This window comes from Chelonia mydas, chromosome 9 (genome assembly GCF_015237465.2).
Source record: "Chelonia mydas isolate rCheMyd1 chromosome 9, rCheMyd1.pri.v2, whole genome shotgun sequence".
NCBI classification, from domain to species: Eukaryota; Metazoa; Chordata; order Testudines; family Cheloniidae; genus Chelonia; species Chelonia mydas.
The window spans coordinates 79,454,673-79,466,078 of NC_057855.1; the positions used below are offsets into that span (position 1 = coordinate 79,454,673).

The following is an 11,406-nucleotide window of genomic DNA, read 5'->3' on the forward strand; positions in this document are numbered from 1 at the left end:
TAGGGATAGCTTCCCATAATGCACTGCTCCCAATGCCGCTGCAAGTGCCGGAAATGTGGCCACGCCAGTGCGCTTGAAGCTGTCAGTGTGGACAGACTGCAGCGCTTTCCCTACTGCGCTCTCCGAAGGCTGGTTTAACTCAAAGCGCTCTACATCTGAAAGTGTAGCCATGCCCTTAGTTTTGCCACTTGACTTCAGTGGAAACAAGACCAACTCTTATTTTGTACTGATGAATGAACTAGTGTCATCTGCAAATTTTATCATCAGTACTTTTTTATTTACCTCATGATCATTGATAGAAATGTGAACAGCATCAGACGTAGTTCCTGCAGAACCCCATTAGAAACACTCCTATTCAGTGATGATTCCCCAGTAATGCTACATTTTGGGATCTGTGAGTTAGCCAGTTCTTAATCCCTTTAACATTTGCTTTATTGATTTAGTATGGTGCTAATATTTTAATCAGAATGTGGTGCTGTACTAAGTCAAACACCTTACAAAAGTCCAAGTATATTACATCTACACAGTTACCTTTATCAAATAAACTTGTAATTTCAGTGAATGAAGTCAGGTTTGTTTGACAAAAACTATTTTCCATAAACCATGTTGACTGGCATTAAGTATATTCCCATCCTTTAATTCTTTATCAATTTAAATCCTATATAAGCTTTTTAGTTATTTTGTCACGGAGTGATGTCAGACTAATGAGACTATAGTTACCGAGGTCATTCCACTTGCCCTTTTTGAATATTGACACAACATTAGCACTCTTTCAGTCTTCTGGAATTTTCCCAGTATTCCAAGATTTATTAAAAATTAACATCAGCAGGCCAGAGATTTCCTCAGCCCATTCTTTTAGTAGTCGTAGGTGCATGTTATCCTGGCCTGCTGATTTAAAAATGTTTATCCTAGTAGACATTGTTTAACATCCTCCTTAGTTATTAATGAACTAGGAAGTACTTTATCATCCTTATGTGATACGAATATAATATCCCACTTTATTTCAAATGAATAGTATATTGAACACTTCTGCTTTTTTTGTCATTAACATTTTTATCATCTTTACCTATAAATGGCCTATACCATTCCTAGGATTTCTTTTGTTCCTTATATACTTAATGTCCTTCGTGCTGCCAGCTATATATAGTTTTTTCCCTGATCTCTTTAGCTTTCCTTATCAATTTTCTACACTTCATAACTTATTTGTATTGATTGCTATCCATTTCCCCCATTTATGTTGCTTTTTTATTTCTAATTTCTTCCTTTACTACTGAACCAGGATATGCTTAAAGCCCAAGTTATTCTCTTTCCTGGTGTGGAATCATGGCTTCTTGGTCATCCAATAAACTCTTCTTAAACAACTCCAAATTTTCATTCACATTTTTCTTTCTGTTTTTCCTCCCAATCAATTTTGTTCACAATATTCCTGAGCTTTGGGAAGTTAGTCCTTTCCAATCAATAGAATCTGCTTTATATCCTATTTGGAGTTAGTGAAATTCCAAATAGACTGAAAGTCTACACATTTTTCAATGCATTTCAAATTTCCTGTGGTAATTATCTTAGTGTTGCATAACAGTTAACAATTTTCAAAGTGTTGCACAAACTAATTCTGACTCTGCCACTGGTGGAGGGTTTAAAAAAAAAAAAAAACTTCCTTTTTAGAGTGCCCCATGATTTAGTTCTTGTATTTGGAGATCTTTCTCCTGGATAATTTGGTTTATTTCTTGATCTCTCATAGCTCTGATAATGCTGCTTCAGACTGTCAGACAATTACTCCCCTCACCCCCAAAAGGTTTAAAATGAACTGGCTAAGATAAAATTACACTGCTGCCTGCTGACAGCCGTTGATAACAGTCCAAACACCGCTAATCCTCCTCCCAAGGTACTGGAGATTTTTTGCCTTGTTGCATGCTACTTAATTTTGTAATACCAAAGAGGTGGTTGGGAAGGAGGGTGTATACTGGTCCATATGTCTGAACACCATCTTCAGTAAAGCATAATGAAAACCGCCTCTTATGAACGAACACTCGTACACACACAGAGCATTCTCCTTTTAGAAATGAGGGCAGGCCAATTGTCAGCTCAGTCTCTCCACAGGTTAATAATAAAACAAACTAAAAGCTTGGAAATTAGTGGCACGTTGCTCTGAAGGTGCAAAAGATGTTGGGGGAAAGGGGAGATTAGAGGCTGAGAGAACATAGGTTTGAATGGTAGGAGAGCATGGAGCAAGATTCAGAGATCACAAAAACTGCCAGTTTGGGTGTAACTAACACAGTAGTAAGTATGCTGCAAGTCCAGGGCAGGAATCTGACCAGTGTTCTAGTTGTTAAGAAAAATAATCAAGTCTGCATAAAATTGACTGACTTTGGAAGGGATGTAATGAAACCAATGTAATGCGTGTCTGATCTGTGCTCATGTTCTGGTTCTAACCCTCCATAGCATCTGCCTGATTGTCTCCCTCTCCACCTCCCATCCCCTAAAAGCATCACCATCCCACCCCTCTATATTTACCCTTCTCAGTGAGAACTTTCCAAGAATGGAAGTAGTAAGATACAACGCCTGTGGGGCTAAAATTAGCCCGAGCGCCCTGGCCTTTATCCCTGCTAGTGGCATTTCAGCTGTGTGCCTGACGACCTGCGTTGCTCCAGTTCTACAGAGCTGGTGCCCCATTCCTGGGTGAGGTTTCTCCTCCTGGGAAGATCTCGTCTCTCCCTTTTTGTAAAAGGTAAAAGAGAATTAGCACTGGGACAAGCTGCCTGCTTCACAGCACTAGGTGAGCATCAACTACCTCACAGAGGTAAGACAGCAACATAATGATGGCCAGGCAGCTTTGGCAACTTTAAAGTAACCTGGTAACCACAGCTTTAAATGTGTAAGTATATGTACTATTGGTGTTAAAGTCTATTAACTGTGACCAAACTCTCTCTCTCTGAAGATCAAACATGCACATGTTTTGCTTCAATCTATAGACGATTATCTCATTTTTGGCTATTCTGATCAGTAATTATATGAAATATATGTTTCTCACTACAGGTTTTACACTATCAAGAGTGTCACTGCATGGATGCTTTTGCACACTATTCTAATACACTGATTTGTTGTTAGTAAATATTACAGCTGTTCTTTGTTTTCAATATCTTTTCCTTTAAGTATAGCTGCGCATTCCTTTCAAATCAAGTCCTATGTTTAAAAAATCAGTTGTGTATAATTTTATGATGTTTCTCTTCTCAAACTCCAAGGCTTCCTTGCTTAACTTAGGGTAATTGTTTGTTTGAAACAAGTTTAGAAGATACAGATGCAACAGATTCATAGATTCACACACTGCCACAAAACTGATTCAACTAATTCAGAAAATGTAGCTGCTAAGATGGAATGGTACATGGGAACTTCCTTAGATGGGGGCATAGACTAGTTTTTTTTTATTGGAGCTTTAGTTAAAAATAATATAACAGCTGTTGAATGTCATTTTAATGTGTAGTTTTGGATCATAACTAAATTTGTCTGCTTTTAATAAAGTGAGATAAATGAGCTTCTGTTCCAAACTCAGCGTTTCCTTTATTAATACAGCCCCTAATTTTTTGGGGGGTGGAGGAGGGCGTGCTAACCCCCCTCCCGTCTCCAGTTGTTTACACCTAAGTGGATACACTTCCTAATACAAAGCTAGTGGGTATCATCCAATTGTTAGCATCGTTCTTGTCAGAGATGTGTTTGAAGGAATAGACTAGATGCATAACGCAGCTAACTTGACAAATAGAGAATTTCAGCTCCTAATAAAAGTATTTGCAGGAATCATTTAGGAGAAGGAACGGATAGAGCTGTTACTGACGCAGCTTCTGTTAGAGGAAATTCTAGATGCTTTGGGATTGGAATGTGTCAAGAATTCCTTCTGCCCTTCCCTAAGTTATAGCATTTCATAGCTGGTCAGGTGGATTGTGGGGGATTTCACATTCCTCAGAAGCATTAGGAATTGGCCAGGGCAGAGGCTAGATACCAGACTAACTGGATCAATGGACTGATCCCATATGGCAAACCTCCATATTCCATTACAGCTTCTGGGTAAAAGAAACAATTGTCAGACATTTCCCCTGCCCATAAGACAAATGTAAATGCCGCTTGGTTCAGCTGCCCTGCTCAGGGATAGGGAAAACTGCTCTGTAAGACAGTAGTTCTCAACCAGGGGTCCAGGGCCCCCAGCAAGTTTTGGGGGTCTGTCAAGCAGGACCAGTGTTAGACTCGTTTTGGCCCACGGCAGAAAGCTAAAGCCCCACCACCTGGGGCTGAAGCAGAAGCCTGAGCAACTTAGCTTCATGGTGTGCCCTGTGGCATGGGGCCCCAGGAAATTGTCCTGCTTCATACCCTTTAATGCCGGCCCTGGCTTTTATATGCAGAAAACCAGTTGTTATGGCACAAGTGGGCCGTGGAGTTTTTATAGCATGTTGGGGAGGCCTTGGAAAGAGAAAGGTTGAAAATTCCTGCTGTAAGAGATTCAGCTGCTTGCATATTTAATTCAGAAAGTCCCTTACGATCCTTTCTGAAAATCCTTAATTAGAATTGCATTTTTACTTAGTGCTACAATTCTCTTTTAAATAATAATAATAATAATAAATAAAACATGGCTTTTCCAGTCACTTAAAAATTGCAAGACAGACAGGCTGAATGTCCAGGCTGGTTGTCTATTGTACCTGTAAATGTCAGTAACACTGCCAGCTCCTAAACCTGCTTGAGAATGTTATCTAGGTCTCTAAGTGCTTTGCAAAAGTGGCTGTTGGTGAATCATTATTATTCCCATTTTACAGATGGTGTTTGCTGAGGCACGGTGAGTTTAAGGGCCAGATTTTCAAAAGCATTCAGCACCCAACAACTCTCATTAAGAAAAATGGGAGCTGGTGAGTTCTGAGCCCTGTTTAAATTTAGCTGCCTACTTTAGCAGTTGGATGCTGAACTTTTCCAAAAATCTAGCCTTAAGTGACTTCCCCCGAGGCATACAACAAGATGGTACTGAAGCCAAGTCTTGTGAATCCTAGCTCCATGCCTAATCCAGTACCCTCTTCCTTCACCCTCAGAAAATCCATACAAAACCAGGATAAGGATTAGTAGTATGTGCCACTGTGATTGTTGCTTTTTGAATACCTACATGGGTGTAGGCAGATTGAGGTTTCATAGCCCATGCTCATACTGGAGCATTGGTCCAGATCTTTTTGTCATAAAACTTTGAGTGTGGTTTTCCTCTGACCTATCGGTGTGGAAATAAATGTAAGTGTTTGAGAAGGAATGACTATAAGATAATCAATTATTTTGTCCTGATGCTCCTCCACTTGAGTATGAGATTCCCCAGAGCAGGGAATGAGACTGTTTTTAGAACTAGTTCCTAATCCTGTTTCTTGTTCCATAGATCTCATGCTTTACACAGTTCATGATGAGAGTTGTACTTAAGAGACAAACCAAAAATGAATCTAGTGGATATAACCAAAATCTTCTCCATGCTCCAGCCCCGAGAAAATGAAGATGATAATGGAGAAAGACAAGAGCTGAACCAAGCAGCGTCCCAGGATGATTATCAAACTCTTGATGAACTCTTGTGCCAAGACAGATACAAAACATTTATTAACTGCAGAAGTGGTTGGGGGGTACCTGGGACCCCACTTCGCCTAGCAGCTTCAAAGGGCCATCTGCGAAGTTTAGAAGTTCTCTTGGCCCATGGAGCAGAAGTGGACAGCCTAGATGTGAAGGCGCAAACTCCGCTATTCACTGCTGTTAGTAATGGCCACCTAGATTGTGTTAAAGTGCTATTGGAGGCAGGGGCCAGTCCTTCCGGCAGCATCTACAATAACTGTTCTCCACTGCTCACGGCCTCTAGAGATGGAGATGTCAGCATTCTGCAAGAACTCTTAGACTATGGGGCGGAAGTCAATGTTAAAGCAAGAGTCCCGGAGTGGGCTGCCAACTCTGCAGCTTGTTCTGGCCCTTTATATCTCTCAGCGGTCTACGGACATCTGGAGTGTTTTAAAATGCTGCTGCTTTATGGAGCAGATCCCAATTACAACTGCACTGATAAGAAAATGATTGCACGAATCAAGCAGCCCAAGACGGTGCTTGAAATCTGCCTAAGACATGGTTGTGGGAGTGAATTCATAAAACTGCTCATTGATTTTGGAGCCAATGTGTACTTACCAAACATCGCAGGAGATAAGATTTCACCGAATAGTGAGGCTTTGGCGCTGCTGATCAGGGAAAGAGGTAACTTGTATGCACTGCCATAGATTTGGAAACTTGCACTAGACTTCCAGCTTTGATAGTACATCACTTGGGTAGTACGCCAATTTCTAAAAAAGCAACTTGAGATCAATTTGAGTAAGGGCTTTTTGCTAGCCTAAATTTCCTTGGAGTTTCAGGTGGGCACAGTATTTTTTCACTTCCTGTCCTAACCTGTTGGGTGGTGGTGCTGGCGGCTATTAACTGCTACTTTTTGCCCCAGAAGTGGTTGCATTCTTCAGGATAAAAAACTGAACTGATGCTAGATCTATTATCTGCCTATTGGTTGGTCAGGTTAAAACACACAATGTTTTAACCAGACCACCTTTAGTAGCAGCAAGTTTAAATGAATAAATTGCATGGTGAAGAATGAAGAAACTTGCTGCTACTAAAGGAGGTCTGGTTTCGAGATAAGGCCATTGGTGACATAGCTGTCAGTGTAGATCACCTCACCTCACTGTCACCTAGAGTTTTCACATTAAGAGCCAATGAGCCTGTCGTAGCTTCACCACAAGACTCCTCTGCATTCAAGGCTGCTTAACTCCCTTCCTTCCTTCTCCCACCACCAAATCTTCAGTACATGGAGTACCTAAAAGGAAGGTTACTTTCCTCTCCTTCATCAATATAGCCTGATCTGAAAGTCTCCACTGCCACAACCCAACTGAGTTGACTGCAGAAAGTGTTACTGCAGCAAGGAGTAAGAGAGAGTCTTGAGGGAAGAAAAGACAATCAAAGTCAGTATGGCCAGGAATCAAATCAAACTGATACTCAGGATTCTCCTTCCTTCCCCCCTCCTGTTATCAGGTACCAAAGTGGGGGAACAGGTACGGTGATCTCAGCAGTTTGGTACAGACATTAGATCAATTAGTGTCTTGTGGAGGAGGCACCAGGAGGAGTAGAAATATGCATAGGAACAATTAGTATTTTGGTCTTCCAGAATCTGAAAGAGAATGTGGGAGGAGAGGGAAGGAAGATGGGGGTGGGGGAGAAGAGGATGGCTAGACACAATTACTTCATCCTCTTGATGTTCTCCTCAAAGTGCTTCAGAACAGAATTTGCACCAGTGCAGCTCCACTATTGATAGCCAGTGTGGGAGGACTCGTGTAGACAAAGCTCTGGTACTTCTACCAAGCTAGCATGCTCTCGGCAAAGTTAGGTGACGCCAGTGGTAATGCTAGTGGCTGGTTCTCCCACTGTTGTTCTTATCCCACAGAGCTGCACTTGTACTAGTGGGAGACTGCCCTAAAATTGTCATTATAGGTGCAGCCCTTTTGAAACCCCCATAGCTAAGCTCATCATTTCACATGCTAAGTAGCTCAGCCACAGCAAGGAGCTTGTCCCATGCCCATGCCATTGAGGAAAAACCTCAATGAGGAAAAAGCTATATCAAGAACTTTCCAGAACAAGTTGCTCCTGTGTCCATAGTGCCATGGAGATGCAGTACCTTAATGCCAGGCAGATGGCTCAGTGAGCTCATAGGTGTGTGACCATAGGACCGGGGGCATGAGAATGTGGCTAAAGGCTGTATCCCAGCAGCATTTGAATTTTACCTACCTAGAGCAAAATGTCATTGTCATGGATGATCGGGTTGCTCCAGTTTATTAAAATTCACAACACAGAGAGAGGCAGATTGCATTATGTAACCTGAACCGCGCAGGCCCATCTGCTTTCAGGAATGCCACCGTGAAACAGTATCTCTCATCATTCGTGATTCGCCCAGCGATATGGCTCCCAGGTGGCATTGCACTGCCATTTATTCGTTTAAAATGTTGCAGTTGCCTGTCCCTTTACGGCTGGTCAGAAGCCAAGCAGAATGTGCATCACAGTGAATGAGGCGTGTGCTGTGAGAGAGACTCCTTCTCGGTGCTCTCTTTGCTTAAGGTAGAAGATTTTGAATGTCCTGAAAGTTTACAGTCTTTTTTTTTCCCCCCCTTCCCTCTTCTTGTGCAGCTCATCCAAAATCCTTGATGTCTCAGTCTAGGCTGGCTGTCAGAAAGCTTCTGAAACTGACCAACAGCGCACGTGCCATAGATCAACTGGGGATCCCACCTGTGCTAGTGAACTACCTCAAACATCAATCTTAAGGGAAGATCAGAGCAAGTTTTGAAGACAAAGTTCTATGTAATGTGTTGACCACCTTGATAAAAAGCCATTGTGGAGTAGCAATTATGCAGTACATGGTAGCCAGGATTCAGCCATCATTACTTGCTGTGGGTGTGTTTGCTTAAATTACATCTCCAAAAGGCAGCTTGGCCTTTATTGAAACGAACCGAACCAAACTGGTAAAAGGTGATAACAGTAGAGGAAGATGGAAAAGAACTTGCCTCTAGCAGTGCATTGAATGGACCGGAGAATGTTAGAAAAAGTCTGGTTTCAGTTTTTTATATCATTTTGGTTTTATACCCTCATAACTTACTCCTCTTACACCTTCTGATTTGTTACAATCAAATCCAAAAATGTCTGTATGGCTATGCCAGAACCTGAAAGGCAAGGCTGGTTTTCCCTCCTACTTTTATGAGGGAGAGGACAGGAGGTACAATAGGGTAAAGAGTGTTGGTCTTTGCTCCGTGCTGTGGCTTTAGTTGCACGTAGTTATCTGTCTTGTTTTTTAAAAAACACCTCTTTCCTGGAAAGCTATAAAAGTGCACCGCAGCCTTTCTGAGCTGGGACTAAGAGCTGCAGCTAGACTTGTGATTTACATCAGAATTGTGTGGGGGTGAATTTAGAGCTGGTGAAGTTTGTCAGACCTGGAGAGTGGAGCCCTCGGAGCACCCTGCAAAGAGTGCTGTGGCAAGGTGGATGGAGAACAGCAGTGCAAACTAACATACCCTACTCTTAGTGATTCCCATGGGGGTCAGAAGGTGGCCATTCAGTCTTTGGCCTCTGCTGAGACTGATAAACAGGGGGCTGATCAGTACCTGATATGGACAACTATCTCACTAGCTAGGGCTGTGATTGTGTTGTCTTCTGAATCTTGTATAGCACTGAGAAAATGCTTAGTAATATAGACAGTAATCATTGTCCATAGAACAGCCATCAACTGGTAATAACTTCCAATCCTGGGCTGGATTTGAAATGGTGACATAGAGGCAAAAGACTCTGTTTCATATGCAGTCCCCTGAGCCCTCCTCCCCTCCCATATGTAAATTTTTAAAGACTCAAACACATTGTTCAATCTTCTCCTTAAAGATGGCTCAAGGCAGGATTAAGGGGAGAGAATTTTCGTACAATCTGTTGTGTGCATATGAATCTACAGTTTTAAACAAAATGTATATTATTGTTGTGATTAAACAATTCAGGCCTGTTTGGTGAAATACTATTTCATTGTTAGTGGAAGAGACAGGAAGCCCTCTTGGTGCTTTATGTAAATCCAAATTTGGCACAATATCAGTTGGGAACGCGACTCTGGCTGATAACACAAAGGTCCAGGCTTAAACTTAGCGAGGCTCAAGTCGGCAAAGCAAGTGTTCACGAACATTCACCCCAACTCCAGATAGCTCTTTGGTTCAATCTCATTCAGGCCCCTTTTATTCACTAAAGGGTTTTGCTCACATGCTGGCTGCTGTTCATACAGTTACCCAGATTTGCCTGTGAGCAATGGTACTGGTGCATGAACAAATGTATTCAGTATTCCTATTCACTACCTTTGTGTTTGTTTGCCGTTAATTAGTCTCTTGTTTAAAAAGCTTCAGTCAGCCAATCAAAGAACAAAGTCAATCACCCTATGATGAATCTCACACAGGCATAGGATAAAATGTGTTTACAAACACTATTCTGTAAACCATTACAAATAATAAATACATAAAAATGAGCCTGCTGGTGAACAGAAAAAAGGGCTAAATTTACTGGCAACCCCAATTTGACTGCCCACAAAATATATATACTAGCTCATGCAGCGAGAAAGACGTAGTCTAACAGACTAAGCATGGGACTAGGATATATACAAGTTCTCATTGTGGCTCTAACAGTGACTCTTTTTGTGGCCTTGGCCAAATCACTTAACCTCTTTGTGCCTCATCCCTGTGTGAGAAATAGGGATAATGCTAATGTACAACATTTTAGCTCTCTAGGTGCTTTACAAAAGTCAGTACGTATCATTATCCTTGGGGCACAGAGTGGTGAAGTGACTTACCCAAGGTCACTTGGCAAGGCTGTGGCAAAGCCAAGAGATGCCATTGGCATGTCCACACGACTCGCTTCTGCCAGCATAGCTGTGTTGTCCAGGGGCGTGAAGAGGTGTGATTTGTGACCTACGTGCTCTGCTCTCAAAAGCCACTATTGTGAACATAGTTCTACCAGCCAAACTGCACTTTTACCACTTTTTACCTACAAAATTCCATTTGATGATAAAGCCATTAAATGTGTGTTGTGAAAAACAAAAGCATCTAATACTATGGGGGAGGGGCGTTTTTCCTCCCCTTTTCTAGTGAACCTTAGTTCGTGAGGCTTTGTCTATGCTAGAAGGGTGCAATAGTTCAGCTAGTTTTTTTTATCATTACTATTTTAATTGACTTCATTCAAGTGCACTTTTCTAGTGTAGATGAGGCCTTAGATTTAATTCACTCCCAGGCTCCTCTGCCACGTGCTGTGTCAGCTCTGATTGAACTTTGATGCCTGAGTACTGAACTGCTGGAAAATGGAGACTTATGAATAACGTTCTAGCCCATCCTCAAAATGAGAGGTGCCGAGCAGACCAGTGCACCACGACTAATTGAGGTGCTGTCTGCTCTGGAGCTGAAGCAGAGGATGTAATTTCCAGCTCAGGTACGCATACCTGCACTAGCTTTGACTGAGCTACCAGAGTAAAAAATAGAAGTGTAGCTGTGATGGTGCAAGCTGTAGAGTGGGCTAGCCACCCTGAGTACAATCTCATCTGAAACCTTAGATACGTACTCGGGTGGCTAGCCTGTTAGACTGCTTATGCTGCCCTGACTACACTTCTATTTTTAGGTGCTGGCTTCATCAGAGCTAGCATGGATACCCTACCATAGCGAAAAATTACTCCAGCTCCAGTGTAGACGTACCCAGAGAGAGGTCGGTGCAGAGTACATGGCATTGGACAAGCAGTTCTGATCATATAAAAAGCTGGCTCCACTTCAAACCAGACCTGGACCAAAAGGAACCTTTCCTGATGCTAGAAACAATTCTACTAAC

The 11,406-nt window shown here is 42.1% G+C and overlaps 1 protein-coding gene across 3 annotated transcripts; it reads left to right on the forward strand.

Moving 5' to 3' along the window:
• Positions 1-87: 87 nt before the first annotated feature.
• ASB12 (ankyrin repeat and SOCS box containing 12) lies at positions 88-10,638 on the forward strand. Of its 3 annotated transcripts, none has more exons than XM_027822610.3 (3): positions 88-2,797; positions 5,393-6,237; positions 8,203-10,638. In XM_027822610.3, exons 2-3 carry the CDS (start codon positions 5,448-5,450, stop codon positions 8,334-8,336), a joined length of 924 nt encoding a protein of 307 aa, XP_027678411.2. In that variant the 5' UTR covers positions 88-2,797; positions 5,393-5,447; the 3' UTR covers positions 8,337-10,638. The 3 variants fall into 3 exon arrangements, with proteins under 3 accessions (XP_027678411.2, XP_037764189.1, XP_037764190.1); XM_037908261.2 differs by having other exon boundaries at positions 88-2,773; XM_037908262.2 differs by lacking the exon at positions 88-2,797 and adding an exon at positions 2,804-2,872.
• Positions 10,639-11,406: the final 768 nt, after the last annotated feature.

Bases quoted from the DNA above. Each gene is read 5' to 3' on its own strand.
- ASB12 (XM_027822610.3), top strand. From the start codon at position 5,448: ATGAATCTAGTGGATATAACCAAAATCTTCTCCATGCTCCAGCCCCGA. The intron at 6,238-8,202 runs GTAACTTGTATG...CTTCTTGTGCAG, and splicing joins GCTGCTGATCAGGGAAAGAG to CTCATCCAAAATCCTTGATG.